The following is a 22,217-nucleotide window of genomic DNA, read 5'->3' as shown; positions in this document are numbered from 1 at the left end:
CTTTTTCTCATACACAGCCTTCTATTTATACGCTGACTGCAACCTGAAACCTAATGAAGCCGTTTGTGTAGAAACGCTTCGGCCTTTGTTACTGTTTTTAACTTTCTTTTTCTGCTCGGCTTTCTGATTTGATTTTGGGCCTAGAATCATTGTGTTGTCACCGCAGCTTACTGTCCAGTCTTAAGTAAACTCTGGAGCATCATTTGGTAACAGTACTGTTACACTATTTTTCTTCTTATTGTAACGATGTATCTCACATTTTGTTCTTCTTCTTACATTCTTGTTTCTGCTAAACATTCCACATAGTTTAGGATTTCCTGCAGCTTGCAGATGTTGAATTCTTCGGGGCTTTTTAACCTCTTCTTTATTTCCTTTTTGGACTGTGCTTTTCATTGTGCAACAATAAATGGGATTCTGTCATGTTACTACATTTTGTGCTCTGAAAAACTCAAATTGTTGCCACTATCAAGAGATTTGTAGCACCTTTTCTTTTACAGTCAGCATTTGCTACAACTAAGTTTTTGCTGCTGTAGGACAATAAATAATATTTCTGTTCTATTCATCTAATCTGATTCCAAGCATCAGAGGCCAGCGGCGCTTTCTAAACTCAGCTCTGTATTCTGGTTGTTGGTGTTTAACAGTTTGTATGGATAATTTACATATGTATATATAAACTTTTTTTCATAATCACATCATTTTGTTCGTCTTAATCATTCATCTAGTGATCTTCCCCCTGTTTTACACTGTTTTTGCAATGGATTGTAGAGCATAGAGAATATTGGTATTGGCCAAAAAAACTACAATCAATGCATCCATAATTTACATTTTTTTCTAAAAATGGTTGACAATAGAATCAATTAGTATACCTTAAACCTTAAACTTATAAAAACTCATCAGACTTTGGCTTATTTAGTCTGTGTACCTTTACCAGGACCACCGTTGTAAATCTTTGGTGTATCTGCCAAAATTGACAGATTAGACATTTTAAAAGATCAGTGATCGACCAGAAAACTGACTGACCCAACTAAAAATACACAGCAGGCCCGTTTAGTGTGTGTTTGACTTTTAGATAATAGCCCTACTAAAGCCAGGTTGAATGGAGTCATTTACACCTCGACCTGAACAGAACACACACCAGGCCAACAACTACTTGTTAAGTCTCACTGAGTTTCCTTTTATGTCCAGTAATGTAATGTTTTTGCAGCACAAAATAGCAAAAGTACTGTATTAAATGCAGAGACGCCCCTATAAAGGCAGCATGACTAATTTATGAGCTGAAATCATGTGGACACATGTGGTGTGTCATGCTTGTAAACAGTAGTGCTTTGTTCCTGCACACACACTCGGCCGTGCCTAAAAATGACTTTTAAATTGCTCTGAAAAATATTCTACTTTAGCTTTGGCCTGAAATCAATTCAGGCCCCGCTCCTCATTCCTCTGTGCTCAAACTTGATCATTACCACATTTTTTTTATAATCTTAAGTTGTAACGCCAGCGTGCTGCTGATGGATGAGCGCGAGCCCACGCCATTATCTCTCTTTGCTTTGCCGCATCGCTCCGTCTGAGACACAGAGAGAGGCGGCGTGACTCTAAAGTGGAACCAGCAGGCCTTCAGCTCCACTCCAGCATGTGTGCAGGATATGAAACGATCATTCATGTGGGAAAATATTCCCGTTATCCCAAAAAGCGTCAGGAAGTCGCATCTGTGTGCTGAAGGCAGTGGATGTTCCTCCTCACCTGGAGCAAACCTGAGGGTGAAGGCGTGGCGCCGACTCAGCGCCCAGGATGAAAATTGGGATTAAAATGACGCAAATTGGAATTATGAAAAAAATTCGCTTAACGGAAACAGTTTCGGAACTACTCTCTTTTTTTGATAGGATGAGGTGGGGTTTTTTTTGTGGCCATGTCAAAATTGATTTATTTAGAAAAACTGCAATGTAAACACTTATCTGATGTCACACGAGTCATGTGATCGCAGCCGGATGTGGCCGCTTCCACCAAGGAAATGACGACCAGAAATAGGAGGAGGACGATGGCGGCGGCTTGTTTTTAATGACTTGTGACGTGAACAAACTTATTCAGGTGTATTTAAAAAAAACAAACTTATTTAACTGAAAAACCACAATTGCACAATTGCTTTTTTTTTTTCAACATTAGTAGAAAATTGACTAAATTTAGTGTACATTTGTTATGGAAATGCAGTTTGAAACTGAGCACCGCTCCAGAAGCCAAAATATTCTAAACCATATCCATGGAAACGCAGCTTTCTGACATTAATGTTAGAAAGGCGTCTCTGTGTACGCAGTGCTGACTCCATGCAGTCATGTCATTCTGCAGAACCCTCTGATGCCTTTTCTCTTTAGTGTCTCAAACACTAGAATATGAAGCAGTGGGACTTTATTTGTCCTCAACAGTCTATTGATTTTATTTACTTCTGCTTTGCTGCAAAACATGCTAATATTTTCAATTGTTTGTTGACATTATGTCTTCATCCCCCTCGCAGGATGTCATTTCACAATTTTAGGCAATGCAACAGTTGCTAAGACAAGAGCAGGTTTCTGTCTCCTGCTCGTATGTAACTGGATCTGCTGACTTCCTCTTTGCGCCTTTGGGTCGTGCCCTGCTGGTTCTGTAACACCTGCTCCACCGTCTGCCTTTAAAGGAGATTTTTGGGAGGTGATGTAGCGACTTTGTCAGAATATTTAGCAAATTTGTAGACCAAAAAAAATATCTGTATCGGCCAAAATCAAAATTGGTCAGTTGGGCTTACACCGATTGGTCCCATTTCTGAAAAAGTCAGATTATAATCTTTTGAATCTGGAGTTTAGGTCTACATACTCAATTCACTTTACTTTATTTATATAAGTCCAATTGATAACAAATATTGTTTCGAGACACACACACACACACACACACACACACGCATACACACACACACGCACGCATACACACACACACACACACACACACACACACACACACACACACCCCAATTCAATTCAAGCACATTCCATTTGGTTCTTGTTAACAAACAGTACAATAAACTCAGTTTATTATTTAAATTAGTTCAAAAAGATCTAAGGTCTAAATATGGTCAACCTAATAAGTCTGCATTACGTTGCTGTTTACATTTTAAGTTATTCCTAAATTTACGTCTCGCTTAAATCTTCCTCCTCTGCCTTGTGGGATTAGATCGAACATGTTTCTTTTAGCTCTTTGGTGTTTAAGCAGTTTGTAAACCTTTATGCTGCCTGGAACTCTTCACATTTAAACGCTGCCCTCATAAAAATACCACCGTCTGCTCGACCGCTCTGTGCTGATAGATATACGACTGGACACGTTAAGTCCTGAGACCATGTGGCGTCAGAGCTGGACTGAGACGCGTTCTGAGAGCCACATGTGGTGCCTGATGTGATCCAGCAGCTGCCATGCAGGGCCGTCACACGTCATTCCATGACTTTCAAAATAAGAGGCGTAACAGTTGATCCTCTTTCCATGTGTAATGGCACATTCACTTCAACAAATAACTAATTTCCTCTTTTTCTGTAACTCAGGACTTGAGATCTGCTGAGGTTCAGCTGCCTAATTTATTGGTGCATCAAAATGTTTTAATTTTTAACATCTGTGCCTCATATGGATGTATCTATGTATGTGAGTAAAGGACAAAAATGGACTGTCTAGAATAATTTGTAAAGACAACAAGATCATCAGCACAGAGCAAAGGATGCTGGGAGATTTCTATAAAAAACATCCCTGTTGCCATAAATCAATGTATCGCATGATAAATTAAAACCGCTATAATTTCCATTTGCATGATTTATCTTTTTTTTTTCCTTTTCTCTCTTTCTACCAAAACCTGGATGATAAAAGTTTTCAGTCTGGTGTTTTGGTCTCAACTTGACTCTTTTTATGAAAAACTATTTTGCTCACAGAGACTTCATTTTGAATAAATTGTATTTGTTGGTTCTGTTGTTTTATTTATTTTTATATTAAAATATCTTCCAGTTCCAGTTTTAAATGTTCATAATAATTTAACGTTTGTTGATCTTTGAGAATTCGTTCTTGCATTATTATGCCATTATTACCATCATAACAGTAATAATGGCATTATTACCATTATACTATTACTTGAAAAGGGTCTCGAAACAACAATATTGTTGTTTATTGCAATAAGTTCTGTGACAATTTGTTATCGTGGCACGCCTAACTGTATTTTAAAAACCGATTTCCCAGTCTGATCCCTGTTCTGCCGTCTCCCTCTTCAGACGATGTCTCCCACGGGTCCGGGCCGCTCCGTCTCGCCGGTCTACACCAACCTCCAGGAGCTGAAGATCTCCCAGTCCAGCTTGCCTCCCGTCCCGTCAGGCTCCCCGCTCCACGTCGTGGGCGACTGGGAGACCCACAAGGACCTGAGTGGCAGGTACTTCTACTACAACCGGGCCAGCGGCGAGCGCACCTGGAAGCCGCCGCGCTCCAGAGACGCCTGCAGCAGCACCAGCTGCGTCCGCGGAGACAGCCAGGGCACGGCAGAGAGCGAGGTACTGTTCAGGACAAAAGTGACCTTAAACGTACAGCCGCACTTCTCAGATCTGTTTGTGAAAACCTCTGGAACAATGTAGAACTTTGTATTACACATTTATTACACTAACATTGAAATGTGTGGCTATAATGTGGCTTGTGAAATGTCACATATTAACTTATCCAAACATATGTTTGTAATATATATCAGAGACATTTGTTACTTATAGACAAAGTTTTATATGTTTCTAGATGAAAACTCTGTGGTGAAAATGTTCTTGTGGTTTCTGAATGGAAGGAAATGAGAAAACCTTTGATGTGGGGGAAATTATGGCTTCCTGTCGGGTTGTTTGTTCCTGACAAATCATCCAACACTGCCCCCATGTGGTGTAATGACGCACTGCAGCAGGATTTCACATGCAGGAGGTTTAAACCAAGCAGCTGAGTGAAGATGGCCCAAATAGGCGTCAAACGTTTGTGCAGCAAAAAATTGCGTTTGTGCCGCTATTGTTTTAAAGATATTAATAAATGTTTCTAGAGGTCACCAAAGGTCAGTCAGCCAGTCCACATTTACAAAACCAAAGCAAATACGCTGTCAATCGACTGTGCTGCATTTGTGCAGCAAAAATTTTTTGTCTGTGTTCTCTTTAATATTTGTTTCTAGAGGTCATGTTGACAAAATCAAACAAAACTGATTAGAATATTTTTTATGTTTGCTACATATTTTTGTATCTGTTGATTGACACAAAAGTTGCTTGATTTTGTAAATGTGGACTGGACAGTTGACCTTTGATGACCTCTGGAAACATTTATTAGTATTTTTAAAATGAAAGTGACACAAACAAAAAAAGTTGCTGCACGAACCTTTGACACCAAAGTTTCCAGAGGTCATCAAAGGTCAACTAAAATCAATCAAAATGTGGTGTCACATTTTGACACCACATTGTCAAATGAAGCACAACCACACATTCCTGCGTGGTTGTGCTTCAAAAATGTTTATTTGCGCCGTTATCATGTTCAAAATAGTTTCCAGTGGTGACATTAACAAAATCGAACAAAATTGATGTAAATATATATATTTTTTGTTTGCAGCACAGTGGATTTTGCGTTTTGTTTGATTTCGCAGATGTGGGGGGGCTGGTTGACCTTCGATGACCTCTGGAAACATTTCTAAATATTTTTAAAACGATAGAGGCGCAAACGAACATTTTTTGCAGCTCAAATGTTTGATACCAGTTTCATTCGATTTGAAGAAGGTAGAGGGGGCGTGGCTTCACTAAGCTGTCATTCTCTGACCACTGACATGAGAATTAAAGATGGCCTTTCACCTGCATGTCTAAAAATCAACCAATCACATTCACCTCCTGCTCCAGTTACCATTTATCTGTGTTCTCCTTCGTCCTGCTCAGCCGCTGTCCTCTGAGGAGAACTGCCACAGCACACACTCCAGCCAGTCGGACAGCCAGTACGGGTCGCCCCCTAGAGGCTGGTCAGAGGAGCTGGACGAACACGGACACACCCTCTACGTGTCCGAATACACACAGGAGAAGGTGGGAAACTCTCTGCATGCACGCACACTGCTCGTTCTAGCCCTTAGCATAGCGTTAGCTCGCACTGTCGCTGCTGCCGGACGCTGAGCTCTGTTTGTATCTGCAGTGGGTCAAACATGTGGACGAGCAAGGCCGGCCCTACTACTACAGCGTCGACGGATCCAGGTCAGAGTGGGAGCTGCCAAAGGTGAGATTAGCTCATTAGCACCAGCTGCTTCACTTCCTGTGGATTAAAGCGACAGTTACATCATTATCCCTGTTTCCCCCCCGCTGTTGGTGTGGATCCGTTTAGAGAGTTGTAATAGGATGAGGGGTTAAAGTTCACAGAAAATAGTTTGGGGTGGGCTATTTGTGTCTTCACTCCTGCTAATCTGGAGCGCATCGAGCAGAGCTTCTGATTGGTCGTTTTAACAAACAGTAGAGTGACTGTGCTCACATTCAGAGTACCATACTAAATCCCTGTCGTTAGTGACGCTCTCTGGGTGTGTGTCTGATGCTGCTGTGGGTGCTCAGAGGAGAGGTAAAGTAGCTGGAACCCTTTGGAGGAAACTTTCTGTGAACGTTTAATGAGCTGTAACCTATTTTCTACATCCCTGCAGTACAACATCTCCCCTCTGTCTGGAGAAGTTCCTAAGAGTCGGAGTTTGGAAAGGAAGCAGCCAGACCCCATCGTCCTCACCAAGTGGAGGCACAGCACCTACGTCTTGGACCTCAACGACAAGGTAACGGGTGGAGGGGTCAGCAAGGGTCAGAATCTGAGAACTGCTGATGTTTTCACATCAGATGTTTAGACTCTGAGTTCTGTTTTCTCATTTTACTGTCTGTTTGAGATTATTAGGAGAACAGAATGCGAATGACATATTGCACTAAGGAACAAGATGTTTGGCTTTTTAATAACACCAAGTAAAGATGGAGGCATGGTGATCATGTGAAGTGTGCTGACATTTAAAAAAGAAAAAGGCGTTATGCCTAAAGAAGGGATTCACCAATCCATGTCTTTTCACTTACCGATGCCGATATCTGCATCTGGATATCTGTTGATACAGATTTTATATTTGTACCAATGTATGCAGGTATGCTTGAAAACACAACATGAGGCAAGAAAAGGAAGTTGGAAGAACAAGAATTCCTGTTAAGAGGGAAAAAAACTCACAGTGAAAACAAATATACAACATAAAGAGTTCCAAATAGACTGTTGGTATTTAGTAAATCCAGAACAGATCCCCAGGAAGGATAAGGAGACTATTTCCAAATAAAAAAGCTGCTATTTATTTATTTATTTTCTCTGTTTTATACTATTTTTCAGTTTTCTGCTGTATGATATGCTGTTGGATGATGTTTTAAAGTTGTTGAAAAATTGTTGTTAAATCAAATAAAAATCAACACAAATTAAGAATACTGGTTCCTGTAGCAGCTACTAGTCAAGGTATAAATCAAAGCAGGGTAGCGTAAACAAAAATTTCACCCCTGGAGGCTAAACTGTAACCTTGGCTGTTAGTATTCAGTCCTTCATTTTCTACTACTGATGCTGGTTGGTCATTGAGATAAACAACTCCTTGGTAATCTCTTTAGCTTTCATGTTGCCCAGTGGATGTTTACCTTGTGTTTGGAATGACTCCAGACAGGATTCCTGATGGCTCCTTCCTGTCTGTATGCCACCTGGTTAAATAGATCATCAGGCTCTTTATTGTGATGCTTCTTTAAATGTTTAAGTTAGTTGCGCTACTGGTTGCGTTCAGTCTGTTATTAACGGCTCATTCATTCTAATTCAGTGTCTTTCAGAACAAATGAAAGTGCAGCATGAATTCAGGCTCTGCAGCAAACATGACTGAGTTGCTTAATAAAGCCTTACACAGAGTAAAAGCACATTCTCTTGCTCTTACTCCACATTGTTTTACTTAAAACCCTAACGTTCCTTTTTTTTTACCCTGATTAACAACAAGTCCTGATTGTCCTCCAGGTTTTCTCGTCCTCACTAACCTCACACCATTCTGTCTTCTAGTCGGTTGCTAGTTTTCTAGCCTCTCATCATGTTGTACCTTGTGTTGGTAGGAATGTGCTTTGGCGCCCAAGCTGAGCTCTCCAGATTCTGACTCCTGCCCATCATCTCCTAAACACCCTTCAACCGTTAGTATCCCCGCTCTCACAGCATGCTGCATCTGCTTTCACTGCATCCTTTGTCACTGCATTTGCTCTCACTGCATTTGCTTTCACTGCATTCGCTATTGCTACATTTGGTCTCGCTGCATTCGCTTTCACTGTATATGTTGTTACTGCACCTGCTTTCACTGCATATTCTCTCACTGCTCTCCTCTACTGCATGTCACATCTGTGCTCTAATTGCATCCAGGCTAACATCATCTCTTAATCTCTTAATAGCTTCTTCTACTCCAAGAAACTAGAGACAGTGAGAAGTTCTGTGTGAAAGGAGCCATGAGAAACACCTACAGGGCCCCCTACATTACTTCTGCTTCTGATATGTTATCACACTTTTTATGATCAAGATAATGATAACCTGAGTAAATACGGACAGCAGTTTTCATTTATTCAAGAGTAAAGGTTTTCCAGAACAGCATGGCTTTGTGAGAAAGTAAACTTTACAGACGGATCCTAATTGATCCTGGTTATTAAACAGTGCTGTCAAGTTCAGTTTCTTTATTCAAATTGGATCAAATGCTTCTAGCAGTGTCCTGGTTTCAGTTTTCTGAGGACCTGGCTCAGTGTGAACCACCGTTCACCACAACCAACAGGGGGTTTGAGAAGACGGCATACACACACAAAAAGAACCAAATGCTGAACAAGGAGTACTTTCTGTGTTAAGGAAAAATTCAGACACTCTTCTGTCTTCTTTTGTGTCCTAATGGTTGAGTCGTTGATGCCCTCTTAGAGCAGTTTTGTTTTGCCACACACTGTTTGGAAGCTTCACTGATGCTCCATGTGGTTAATAATGACTCTCACTGCGTTTCACTGCAGTCTCAAACTCTTAGAAGTGTTTTTTTTTCTTTTTTTCCAGACTGATGGATGTCAGTAACTCAACTTTAATAAATGACCCCATAATTTTAAAAACTGTGCTCTGTATTTCCTCTGGTTATGGTGGATCATTATAGTGTGGAATATAAAGAACGGCATCTGTTAAGTGAATTTTATTAAGTGTCGGCACAAAACTAGTGCTTCAAAGTTTAGAAAATACAATATTTATATGGCAAATATTTTGCCCATAATTGTACATTTTGCTATTCAGTCCAAAATATACATTTAGTCCTTTTTGATCAGTGCTCTGTAACTTAGCCTAATGCACTTGCTAAAGCAGCTTTAAATGCTGCCATCTGCTGGTAAAAATCAGACATGACATGCCTCGCCAGCAGATTGAAACCCTGCATGCTTTTGCTTTGAGCTTGTAAAGCCTCAGGACATTTATCTGGTTAACATTCACAGGCTTGAACTGTTTCTGTTTGTTCCTCTTCAGCCCTCGGAGAAGTGTGGAGTCCTTAATGTCACCAAAATCACAGAGAATGGAAAGAAGCTCAGGTTGGACACAAGTGTTTGTTTACCAAAAGACTATTCAAAAGTTTCTACTCCCTTTGAACTTTTTGATATTCTGTTGTGTTACAACCACACATTTGTATGGACTGTGTTGGGGATTTCATGTGACATGTGGGGAAACGTGGTAGAAGAGGCCAAAGCTGATTATAAGGCCTGATTATCATCCTGAAACAGCCGAGACAGGCGGTGACAGCATCATGTTAGGTTTGGTGGTTGTGGCATGACAGAATGCAGCAGAGTTCAGCAGGTGTGAATACTATTGCAGGGCAGAGTACCGTACTGTGTTGTTGTTTTGTCTGACAGGAAGAACTGGACATCTTCCTGGACCGTGCTGCAGGGTTCCTCCCTCCTGTTTGCCAAGGGCCAGGGCGCCAGCACCAGCTGGGTACGTAACCGTCAGCTCACCACAGCGGCTCCCTGGCCGTTCATCTCCGTGACAACGCTCTCCTGGTTCTCTCTGAGTAATCACCTGTCTTTTGAGCCGTCTGTTGCTGTGCAGTGTCGTCTGTTCATGCCTCTTCTCTTCTCTGCTCTCCTCTCCTCTCCTTTCTGAAGTCATACTACCGCAGCGGCTCCATCCCGGAGCTGCTCCTCACTCTCCTTAGCAGCTGGAAGCGCTCGGTCAAGCCCCGCCCCGCCGTCTCCTATGTGACGGCTGTTGCCGTATGTCCCTCCCACCCCCATCTCAGCATGAATTGGCGCCTCCTTGTGTCCTCCTTAGTGTGTCATGGCCCCCTCCCTAAAACAGATTAATTTGTGTGTTTGAGGCCCTTGGCTTTATCTCATTTGACTGTAATTACCCAAATGCATTAATACAAAGTGAAAGAGCCCTACAAGGCATGCAACATCTGTCTAACCTTAGTGTGAAGCGCAGTGGCTCTTAATGGCATCTATAAAGTGTTTCCACATATGATGGGACAAACATCCTGCATGGTTCATGCAAAAAATACAAACTTCTACCAGAGGAACGTCCACATCCTTCAACTGATGCTGTTTTGAAGCAGCTTTTGATTCAGTTTCAGCTTTCGGTTCTCTTGAGTGTCCAAGTGATGAATTTGAGATTTTCCTCAAGATTGCTGACTTGTACAATACAAATCAATGCAACTACAAAATAAGAGACTACAAAGGAATCAAAAACTCTTTATATTGAAGTATTAGTCAGGAGTATTGTTCCAGTGTGGGGTTTGCACTGATCAATCTGCTCCAATTTTCTTGATTTTGGGCGATTATCCAATAAGTACATGAAAAACCAATCTTATCCATTAATCCTATCTACCCTCAAAATCAGTCACTGTTCCCTATTGCTCTGCTATGAGAGAGGATGGACTAACAGACCCCACCAGCTCATATCAACATCTTTAACAATAGTCACCCCAATGTTGCCGACTTAACAACTTGGTTACTATATTTAGCAACTTTTCACACTCTCTAGCTGAATAAGATTGGAAAATTGAAGGTGTATTGTGACTGTAAAAGATCTGACTGTGTTGGTTAGAAAAGATTTATTGGCCAAAATCGGAAGGCCTTTTGATGATCGGTGATCAGCCTGAAACCTGCAATTGGTCCACCTCTACAACACACCATATCCACAGTGGAACATGGTGGTGGCAGCATCATGATCTTGGCTTACAATTGACAAGCTGGGTTTTATGTTTTTATTAAAACAGGGGAAGTTATGAACAGTTCCACACAGCAGTCAACACCTTCAGGTGTCTCCTTCAAAGATGAAGCAGGAGATGGAATACATTTGAATTAAAGTATGGAATGGCCTAGCCAAAGTCTGGTAGATCAGTGAGATCTCCAATAGAGAGCTGTGGACAGGATGTCCTTAAAATCAGATCTAGGACCGTTGGAGGTAAACCAATGCTGTCAAGTCAAAATGTGAGATTGTGCTCAACCAGATCAGACTGAGAGCTGAAACCGAGTCAGGAGGTTCTTCTAACTACACAGTACCAGTTAAAGGAAGCAAGTTAATTAACACGACTTTTTTCTATCCATATTTGTATTCTTTTAATGAGATTTGGTTGGTTTTTGTAAATTGTACTGGAAAACTGTCACGTTGTTTGTAGACGTTTAAGGTGGTTTATCTTAATCTCATTTACTTAAAGCACATTAACCTGGTATTTGAACAGCAGTGTTTGCTCTTAAAAGCCACTTCACCCGGTCACTAAAGCTCACTGGTCATGCTTTGGTTCACCAGTTACTGGAACAGTGCAGAGAAAAACCCCTGTAGAGGTTTTCTCTTGGCTTCTGGTGTCATGTTCAGTAAATGGTTTCTGCAGATGGAGACCAATAGTTGGCTTGACACTCAGCGCTTTGGGAAAGTATTCACACCGCTCAGACTTTTCACATTTTGTCACCCTTTCACAACAATATGTATTCAAAGCAGTGCATCATTGAGAAGTAGAAGGAAGATGATGCATGGAACTAAAGCTTTTTGCCATAAGGACCATGAAAGTGCCAAAAAATCATTATTTTTCAAATTTTAGTAACATTTTTTATCTGCTCACCAATAAACTAAACAAGTAGTCTTATTTTGAAGGACAATGATCTGAAATGATATAGTCATGTAGAACCAAAACATAGAAAGGAGACTCTAGGTTCACCTTAATAAAAGGAATGTTGAATATTTTTGGCCTATGGAAACAAAAACATTATATTCTAATCAACAAAACCAGGATTTATGAAAGTCTTTCTTTAACAACAACAAAAAAACAATAGTTACACTTCACTGAGTTTAATTACTTAATTAAAATTAAACTCTGAAACAATCCTATTTGCTCTCTAAGTAAAAGTAGATATTGTGCTCCTACTTACTATTAAGTTTAACAAAAACCAAGTAGCCTGATTATGAAAAGAATAATACTTTGTGTTGTACATAACATGTTTCATCTTAAAAAGTCTTCAGTTTGGTCAAATGTATACCATTCTTGTATCAATGAATGTAACACATTTTATTTCGGACACGCTCTCACAGAAATCTCAAAGTTTTACAATCAGAACATTCTTATACTGTAAAACAGCAGCAACAACAAACAAGGATCATAAAATACCATACAATTATGGTCAATGCGTACAAAAAAATCAGTCCAAGGGCTGCAAATGGCCCCTGGGCTTCGCTTTGGAAACCCCTGACTCAGAAGTATCAGAGGAAAGGACTGGGAATAAAATACGTGGCGCACTTTTCAGATTTGCAAGTGCTAAAAGAAAATAAAAGCCATTTTCCTCCCAGTTCACAATGTGCTCTGCTTTGTGTTGGTCTATAACAAATAATCCCAATAATACCGATTAGTTTTTGCTTGGAATGTGACAAAATGTAAAAATATTCTAGGGCTGGGAATGGATTTGCAAGGCAGTGCAGCAGTGTAGAGCATGACTTATGCTAACAAACACTAACTACATGTGGAAGACAGTCCAATGGTAAAATCCCAACTGAAATTGGTCTAATTTGTGAGCCAAGTTATTAAATGTTTGGTGTTGTAGATTTTTTTCCCACTTAACAATAAAAGTGAATGTGAGATATGGAGGGAAATGTCGCTTCGTTTGTCCAGTAATGCAACGGTTTATGGTGTGCTTTTGCTTTGTGTGGAATGTTGAGCAGAAACGATACCCTGAGGAGCTGCATCCCATCTTGGACCCAAACTTTCCCCTAATCCCATTTCTTTACCTCTAATTGGACTAAATCCTGCCGGAAACGCTAACATGTTCTGTCGTATCCGCGCTTCAGCCTCATTCTGTATCCCAACTTTCTATTCCAGAAATTTGGCAGCAACCAGTCCAAGCCTGAGTTCACGGTAGATCTGCGCGGAGCATCGGTGGAGTGGGCTTCCAAGGAGAAGTCGAGCAAGAAACACGTCATCGAGGTATCCGTAGCAGGACCCGCCAGATTCCACTTTCTCGTTTGTGTCTGAAATCCAGCTTTGACTTGCGACGGTTTCCCTCTTTCAGCTGAAGACCCGTCAGGGCATGGAGCTGCTGATCCAGTCCGAGATAGACAGCGTCATCAACGACTGGTACCGGGCCCTCACAGAGACCGTCAACACTCATGTGAGTACTACTCATACCTGAATCTAGGTTTCAGTCGCAGCTAACACCGGCTCAAATGAAAACTGATGTCTCCTGTGGGCCAGGCGTGGGAGTCTGATGAAGCCATCGAGGAGGACATGCCCGAGTCTCCGGGCGCTGAGAAACAGGACAAAGAGAAGGACCATCGGGACTCCAAGAAGATCAGAGGTGAGTCGAACTGAAAGGCCCAGCAAGGTCGGACCGAAGTAGACCAGTTCATGTTTGTTTTCACGCCCACCGTTCAAAGTCCACAAAACATACACAGTGTACATCATGTTGTTTTGTCATACAGTATGTGTGGTTTACAACAGCATAGGAAGCAGCGATCATGGCAGAGAGGAGCTACTATTGCGAGTTCACAAGTTCCTAGGAAGAAATAATGAGTGATGAGCTGCAACATCTCATTTTTCACTGTTATTGGAAAAAAAATAAAATAAAATTTGCCACTGAAACCCCCATCAGAGCAGAACCAAGGAGGGGAGAGTTTGATGGTTTGGTCCAAAAGTACGTACTTCCTCACAGCCTCTGACTATTCTTCCTCAAAACTATCCATCCCACTCTCTGGCTGAAAAACCAGCTTCTTGAAAGTTGAGTAGTTGGGACTTTTTTCCGCATAAACAAACACACCCACAAAATTCTGATTAGTCACACAGAGAGGGGGACAGAAAAGTTCTTGTGACAAGAAAAGATGGACCATGTGTGGCAGAGAACAAAATTACAACATTTTTATCACACAACTGCGACAATGAGAACCGATTTTGGTAGTTTGGCTCGACCATGCGGAGCCCTTAAGACCAACGGGATTGTCCCGACGGCAGAATAAATTCCCCACTGACTGAATATGTATGAAAGCAACAGAAAACTTGTTTATGGCACATTTCTTTAAATCTCTAGTGCTATTATACTATTCTTTCTGATGTCAACTGCCCAAATGACAAACTGCTCCTATTTACACCTTGTGTCTCCGCCCTCCTGTATCTCCTCAGTGATGAAGAACTCCATCAGTATGGACTCATCGGACCAGAAAAAAACCAGGATGAAGCTGAAGAAGTTCCTGATAAGGCGACCCACCTATCAGGCAGTCAGAGACAAAGGGTACATCAAAGGTGAGCATCGAGGATGCATTCTCAGAACCAGCATACTCCACTCCCACCGCTATAAGCTACTGCCTGTCTCTCCACAGACCAGGTGTTTGGCTGCAGTCTGAGCAGTCTGTGTCAGCGGGAGAACACGTCGGTACCCAACTTCGTCGAGATGTGCATCGACCACGTGGAGAACACAGGTACAGGCATCCAGGACGAGATCTTTAAACCACGCAGACACACACACACACACACACACACGCCCACACACAGTGCCAGCTAGAATTCATCCGACTGTTCCTTAATCTGTCCGCACCACACCTGGACAGGAAGTTTAACCTATCTAGGGTGTAGTAATGGACATTTCTTTAACAGAACTCAAAACAACAGAATTCAAAGCGTCTGAGCACTTCTGACCCAGTAAGAATCCATTTTAACCTCTTTTCTTTTCTTCTGTTCTACCAATATGTTGAGTTAAAATAGCGTCTAAAAAACTTCACTATGTGATATTTGTAACATTTATACAGCATCAGAGAACACACAAAGATCTAGTGGCTTGCTAGTATCTAACTTTTTCAACCTTCTACATTTCTCCTTCAGTTAAGAAGACATCCAGGTTTCCACTCATCTGTTTTCATTCAGATAAAATGGTTATAAGCTGCTTAAATAGACTCCAGCTTTGGGTTCTCCTTTAGGTTTTGCTCGGTTGTATTGAAAGCAGAACTCTGCTGCTCTAGTATGACATCTAGTGGTGTTCTGAGGGAACATATGCTTGAAAGGTCCAGATGTCTCTGGAAGCCCATATTTCAAAGCCCACGCTTTCAGAACTTGGTGGACTGATGGGAGCAATCTGTTGACTTCACACAAAATGCTCCTGGATGAAGGAGTTTGCCGTTTCTCAGTTTCAGGATGAAAAGCAGATTAGTTTTTGAGTAGGTTCATCATGACTCAGCACATTTTGCTCTTTCTCCCACCTGTGCAGGTCTCAGTGTTGATGGCCTGTACAGAGTGAGTGGGAACCTGGCGGTGATCCAGAAGCTCCGCTTCGCTGTGAATCACGGTAAGGCCTGGTGCGGCTCCTCCAGACCTCTGGTGTATGCTGTGGAGAACCTGCCTGGGATCAGTGGCTTATTGATCGTCTCCTCCTTGTGTCAGATGAGAAGGTGGACCTGAATGACAGTAAGTGGGAGGACATCCACGTCACGACCGGCGCGCTCAAGATGTTCTTCAGGGAGCTTCCTGAGCCTCTCTTCACATACGGCTCCTTCAACGACTTTGTGAACGCCATCAGTAAGTGACTTATAACGGCATCAGACACTCTGAGGGTGGTTTCACACCTCTTAGTCCGGTAGATTTGGTTAAATTGGGAAAGTAGCAAAATACAATATGAGTTATATTTTCATGCTGGCACAGTTTGATTTCTTTGAGAAACCCGCTTACCTCCTTGTCTGTGTTGGCGCTGCAACAACCACCACTGAAGGAAACAATATGATAACTTCTGAAGACACCGAGTGCAACTTCCTTCCTCAGGAAGTTTGAAACAAATGGAGTATCATTGGTTTCCATGGTTGTAGGATTTCTTTTTGTTAAATGTTCCGAACAAATACTCTTCAACATGTGTGAGACATTGCTAGGTATATGGGATTGTGTAGGTTGCATTTACCCAGAATGCCCTGTGCTGTGGTCCACTTCCTGCTTTTGGCGCTGTCTCTGGGTCGTTTGGTGTTCACATATGCATTTGAACCAGACCAGAGTTTACCTCAACTGAACTGAGGCCAAGGTTTTCAGACAGACCACAGTTTTGTTTTTTAAGTCCGCAACAGAATTCAGTTATGCATTCAAAGCTCCACAAGTGAACCGGACTTTCTAGGCAGATGGACTGGAGTTGGATTAAAGTGGACTGAACAGGGCTGGTGTGAACACACCCTCAGTGTCTTCAGCATATTTTCATCGTCCCTGAATGTTTTCTCTTTACAATCTCAGCTGTCGTATGTTTTTGGATTTTATGTGACTGACAGACAAAGTAGTTCATTATGTTAAGCACATTATCAAGTACAAGTCTGAAAAGTGTGGCTTGGATTAGTTTCCAGGTACTGAGTCAAAACTTTGTAGAACCACCAGTTAAAGCTGCAGGTCTTCAGGGAAACGTCTACATGCACATATACAGCTCACTTAGATTGAGGAAAGATTCTGATTTGGGTCTGCACTTTAACTAGGCCACTCCAACACGTAAATATGCTTTGATCCAGCTCTGACTGTATGATTAGGTTGTTAGCCTTCACCCGAGTTAAAGTCTTCATCAGGGTTTCCCTCCATCCAGCTCCATCGTTCCTCTCATCATCTCTGACCAGCTTCCCCAAGCATGATGCAACTAACACTATGTTCCACAGAGGGGGCGTGTTCTGGATAATTAATCATTAATTTGCTAATTAGGGGATTTATGAAGGGGAATGGTAGCACTGGAGTTTAATTTTGGGTATTTGACTAAAAGGGGTTGAAATGGTGCCACATTGTATGTGCAATTTTAAAAAACCTGGATTATTTTCCTTCCACTTTCTTTGTGTTGGTCAGTCAGATAATATTCCAATAAAAAAAGATGGAATGTGACTTTAACTAGGTACTTTAATCGTGAAAGAGCTGAAGTCAGCACCGTTTATCCTTTTAATGACGTTTTAGTTTGTAATGTACCCACAAGAGGGCGCTTCTGAACTGTTTGTTTAGTTTTTTTTGTCTGTTTGTGTGCCTCAGAATGCTCTGACTATAAACAGCGTGTGAATTCAGTCAAGGACCTGATCAAGAAGTTGCCAAAACCCAACCACGACACGATGCAGGCCCTGTTCAGACACCTGCGCAGGTAAGCCCCGCCCCCACAGACCACAGCTACACCAGGCGTCCCGTCACCTGCTGGAAATAAGACGGCCAAACCCCCGCTGCTCCTCCTCTCAGAACACACACACACACACACTGCAGCTGGCGTGTATTCTTAGCCCGGCGGAGCCACCGGCTACATCAGATGCTCACAATGACATTTGCTGCGTCCCAATTTGCATTTATATGGCGCTGTGTTTGCTGTAATTCAGCACCTAGGAAGTAGGTGTTTCTCTGTGAAATTTATGGTGTGACATTCAGCGCATGAAGCGGATGTTTACGTACATCGGCAGGCGGATTTAATTTGCCTTTTTTTCCCCTTCCCTTCCATGAATATGTTATTGTTCTGAGCATCTGCATGCAGGGATGTAGATTCTATTTAAAAAAGGCTATTATGTTTTAGCCTGCAGCGCTCTGGAGCGTTTGTTTGCCTCCACGCTCCATCTACAGCCCTGAGGCTGTGTGTGAAGGCAGCCATGTTGTTTTTCTACATAAATCTAAACTAAACCCAAAGAACCATCAGACAGATTCACTTAAAGCCACTGGAGACAAATCTAATTTCTATATTTGCTCCCATTCTAACCATTGATACATATCACTGCATTGGATGTCACGTGATTGACTTGTGCCCCACACAGGCTGTGGATTAAGTCGCGAATATTGGTGGTCAGGAAAATGACTCAAAGAATCTGAAAAAGAGACGCAACGTTTTGCTATTAATTGTCAACATTATGACGGTTCTGGGGCAGCACATTTCACAGGACGGTAAAATGTTCTAATAAAAATACATAAGTATACATACATATACTGTATGTATGGATGGATGCATGTATGTATAGAGAGAGAGAGATCAGTTACGCTATCTTGACTTTGACAACCTTATCATGTAGACGTGTGTGTTTTGGTTTTTTTAACGCTAAAAACATGCGACCCACCCTCCAACTCTGTCAGATCAGTAGAGCAGGCCTTTAAATGAGCCAGTCAAGCACCGCTGTGTTCACATGACCACTTATTAATAATCACAAAACAAACATCATGCCTGAAAACATAATACTGGAACAGTGTTTTCAGATTTGTATTTTTTTTTGTATGGGGAAATGTTTTTGTGTTTTCCTTCTGTTGCACTTAAACGTAACCGTTACCAGGTCAGCTAGCAGAGTTGTTGTCAGTCGGTTGCCATGGCAACAAGCGTGAGCGTAGATGAAAGCGGACACATGGATAGAAAAAAAAGCAGATTTCGGGCAGTTTTGATCTTCCCTGTTTTACTGACATTATTTTCCTTTCCTGTAATCTCTCAGAGTTGAATAAATTACAAAAACTGGATTAATTACCTGATTTAATACACGGTGCTGAAGGTGCTAGCGATAGCGGCTAATAGGTGACGACCAGCCCAGTGATACATATGGATGGCTCTAACTCTCCTCCCTCTGCAGGGTGATCGAGCACGGAGAGACCAACCGGATGACCACCCAGAGCGTGGCCATCGTGTTCGGGCCCACGCTGCTGCGGCCCGAGACGGAGACGGGCAACATCGCCGTCCACATGGTCTACCAGAACCAGATCGTGGAGCTGATCCTGCTGGAGTACGAAGGCGTGTTTGGGAGGTAGAAGAAGAAGAAGAAGAGTGTTGCCGGGTTTCCCAAACAGACTTCTGTCCCGTTTCCTGAACAACGCTGTGGACCAAGCAGCTGGGAGGAATAAAAAAGGAAAATAATAATAACAGTTTACAAAAGTGTTGCACTTACAAAGAATCCGGGGATGAATTTAGGAATGAAAATAGATGTATAGATGTTGCCCTTTTTTTTTTTTTTTCAGTTGCCATTCCTGCTGCGAGGAGCGGGCGGTTGAGAGAAAGGCTTTCAGAGTGTTGCCGTGGTGACGTGTGTGAGTCGGTGAATTTTGAGTGTTTACACTGGATCTTTGGTGGCCAGTCTTTGGAATCAGAACCAGACGCTCCGTTTTGAACTCCAGGTGGGACGGAATCAGGAAGGAGCTGGCATCATGTCCGCCTTTCAGAACCGGGTCAGTTCTGTGTGAGGGACTCGTTCTGTTTGCTTTTTAACAGTGTTAGCCATAAACTCTGCGGCCTCCTCCCGGACCGGACCTTCGCATAACGGAGCAGATCTCCTCGTCATTAAGCTAGTGTTGCAGCGGACGCCGTACGGATGCCCTCCAACACGTTGCCGAGCGTTTGTACAGAGCATTGTTGTAAAAAAGAAAAAAGGGGGGAAAAAAAATCAAACGTCCCTGTGACTGAGGTGTGTATGCTTTGACGGTGAACCAGTGGAAGATTGTGAATTTAAATATTAAAAAAAAGCATCAATTGTGAGTGGAAAAAGCTCACAATTGATGACTAGTAGTTCTGTGTGTGAGGTGTTTGCGCATGGTCAGCTGCACACTTTGAATGTAATTTTCCGGCTAACTGCTGTTTGTGAATTGCTATGTCTAATAAAAGAGACAAACTAAATGTGGGTGTGTGTTGAAGCTGGTTGTTGGTGTCGAGCTTAAAGTCTTTTTCATTTGTGGTGCACCAAGGAATTGGACCGATACGTAAACGTGAAACCAATTTTATCCATCAGTCTCATCTTCCTCTGCAGTTCTGAAAATCAGCCACAGCTCCGTCCAACAGGTCTCCACTGCACATATGTTATTAAAAATTGTCACCCAATTATTGCCAAATGAGCCACTTTATTGCTATTTTTAGCAACTTTTCAGACTTAAGAAATTTGTATCTGTGTGTTAGTCATTTTAAAGATTGGTGATCGACCATAACATTGCAATTGGTGCACCATCACCTCAACTCTATTATAAATGGACTGATCACAGTAGAAATGTTGGAGTATTTTGAAAACTGTACATGTATATCGTGTTGCAGTTGAAGAGAAATTTGAGTTTTGCCAAAATATCAGCAGCTCTCCCCTCAGACCAGAAATGGATGCAAATGTCTTGACGGGTTTCATCGCTGCGTTCGACGGCAGCAGCAGAGGAAGTGTTGAACCCTCAGTCAGCTCTGCAGCTCTCTCCCCCTCCGCTTTAATTACATAATTGAAATAATCCACTCAACATGGAGATCCTGCTTATTGAATTGACTGATTAATCTTTCACATCCTAATTGATAATTTTCTCTACCTGTTAATTATGAAAATGAACTGCAATTCATTTCTGGAGATTTTCTGAAAAGCAGCCCGACCTCTGACCCCCTGGACTTCCATCAACGTGCCGCCGTCGGTTTCGCCGGAGCTTCTGTCTCTGTCTCTGGTCTGCGGGTCAGTGTGGCCGTGGAGCTGACGCCTGACGATTAATTGATGTCTAATTAGGTAATTGCCACGGTGACAGGTTTGATTAAGAAGCATGAGGCGAAGTGAGCGCTGAGCGAAGCTGTTAGCTTGGAGCCAAATGCTGCTGTTTGTGTTTTCTGTTGGCCTGCCGACAATGGAAGACCAGGAACAAGCTGTCTGCTGATGTTTATAACAACAGTAGTTTAAAAATGTCATTAATATTTTCCACATTATTGTCTTTTGTTGTATAACGAAAGAAAATAATGTGGAAAATATAAATTACATATTTATAGTTGCTACATTATAAATATGTAGAAATTATACATATTTACATTTGCCAGTCCTCTGTTGATTGGCTAATGTTTTGTGGGTGGGGTCAAACCAAAGCCAACATTTCTGTATTGAATTGGCATCATGTCAACAGCTGGTTTATTCCTAGTTTCACCACATGGGGGAGCTAAAGTCTGAACATCATTAGAACTATAAATGGGCTTCTGTGCTGCACCAATATGCTTTAAGGCTATTCTGTAAATATTATATCCTAAGACGTTTGTAAGCGGAAATTCAAAATTTTCTATCTTTCAGATTTTTGTAGTGGACAGAAATTCTTGATTCAGCAAAGTTAAGGGAGAGTGTGTGATAATCTGCAGTGTGTGCCGATCTGACTCCACCAGAAATTACATCTGTGTTCTGTTTAAATGTCTCACTTCAGCTCACTAAAGATCAAGTTAGATCAGTTCCTCTGTTTTTTGGGGGGAGGGTTTCTGAGTATCTCTTTTTTCAAACCTTCAGTCGGTCGTGGCAGATGACCGCTCATGCTGCGCCCGGCTCAGGTTCTGCTGGAGGTTTCTTCCTGTGAAGGGTGAGTTTTTCCTCTCCACTGTCGCTGCATGCTTTAATAAACATAAAATAAACTGGATTGAAGGAAGGAAGTTGAAAGGAAAAGAACTTGAAATGTTTTAAAATGAAAAACAACACCTTGAAGAAAATGGAAACCTGTCTTGGATCTGAACACCTACAACGCCTCAGACTCGGCTAATGATGAACTGCAGGGCGTCCAGTGAAGGTCTGCTGTTTTCTGGAACTATTAGCAGACACCTTTGCAAAGCCAAGCTAACAGCAAATAGCTCTGGTGAAGTCTCACCGTTGCCATAGTGATGTAACTGCACGGCCATGTTCAGAGAAGTTGATCCAGGATCCTTTCTGCTCTGCCAGAAAGGATCTGACTGAACCAGACTGTGTTTGTGAAACAAACTACATTAATCCCTGATGAGATGTTACCATGTAGCTTCAGTTTAATATTTGTTTAATAT

The 22,217-nt window shown here is 41.9% G+C and overlaps 1 protein-coding gene across 6 annotated transcripts in view; it reads left to right on the top strand.

Moving 5' to 3' along the window:
* Positions 1 to 20,097, top strand: part of arhgap12 (Rho GTPase activating protein 12) — a 57,706-nt gene extending 37,609 nt beyond the window's left edge. For 3 of the 6 annotated variants that reach the window (XM_023326427.1, XM_023326428.1, XM_023326432.1), the window contains 17 exons: positions 4,266 to 4,538; positions 5,928 to 6,068; positions 6,175 to 6,255; positions 6,668 to 6,790; positions 8,121 to 8,195; positions 9,535 to 9,596; positions 9,915 to 9,996; positions 10,167 to 10,274; positions 13,370 to 13,474; positions 13,560 to 13,658; positions 13,742 to 13,844; positions 14,663 to 14,782; positions 14,860 to 14,958; positions 15,741 to 15,818; positions 15,914 to 16,048; positions 17,507 to 17,612; positions 19,060 to 20,097. In XM_023326427.1, coding sequence (XP_023182195.1) covers positions 4,266 to 4,538; positions 5,928 to 6,068; positions 6,175 to 6,255; positions 6,668 to 6,790; positions 8,121 to 8,195; positions 9,535 to 9,596; positions 9,915 to 9,996; positions 10,167 to 10,274; positions 13,370 to 13,474; positions 13,560 to 13,658; positions 13,742 to 13,844; positions 14,663 to 14,782; positions 14,860 to 14,958; positions 15,741 to 15,818; positions 15,914 to 16,048; positions 17,507 to 17,612; positions 19,060 to 19,234 — 1,965 coding nt within the window. In that variant the 3' untranslated portion in view covers positions 19,235 to 20,097. The remainder of the gene's footprint in view (positions 1 to 4,265; positions 4,539 to 5,927; positions 6,069 to 6,174; positions 6,256 to 6,667; positions 6,791 to 8,120; positions 8,196 to 9,534; positions 9,597 to 9,914; positions 9,997 to 10,166; positions 10,275 to 13,369; positions 13,475 to 13,559; positions 13,659 to 13,741; positions 13,845 to 14,662; positions 14,783 to 14,859; positions 14,959 to 15,740; positions 15,819 to 15,913; positions 16,049 to 17,506; positions 17,613 to 19,059) is intronic. The other 3 variants (XM_023326429.1, XM_023326430.1, XM_023326431.1) reach the window with 3 other exon arrangements.
* Positions 20,098 to 22,217: the final 2,120 nt, after the last annotated feature.

This window comes from Xiphophorus maculatus, chromosome 21 (assembly GCF_002775205.1).
Source record: "Xiphophorus maculatus strain JP 163 A chromosome 21, X_maculatus-5.0-male, whole genome shotgun sequence".
NCBI classification, from domain to species: Eukaryota; Metazoa; Chordata; class Actinopteri; order Cyprinodontiformes; family Poeciliidae; genus Xiphophorus; species Xiphophorus maculatus.
The sequence above is the reverse complement of the archived record's forward strand: the minus strand, read 5'-3'. Positions and strand labels throughout refer to the sequence as shown.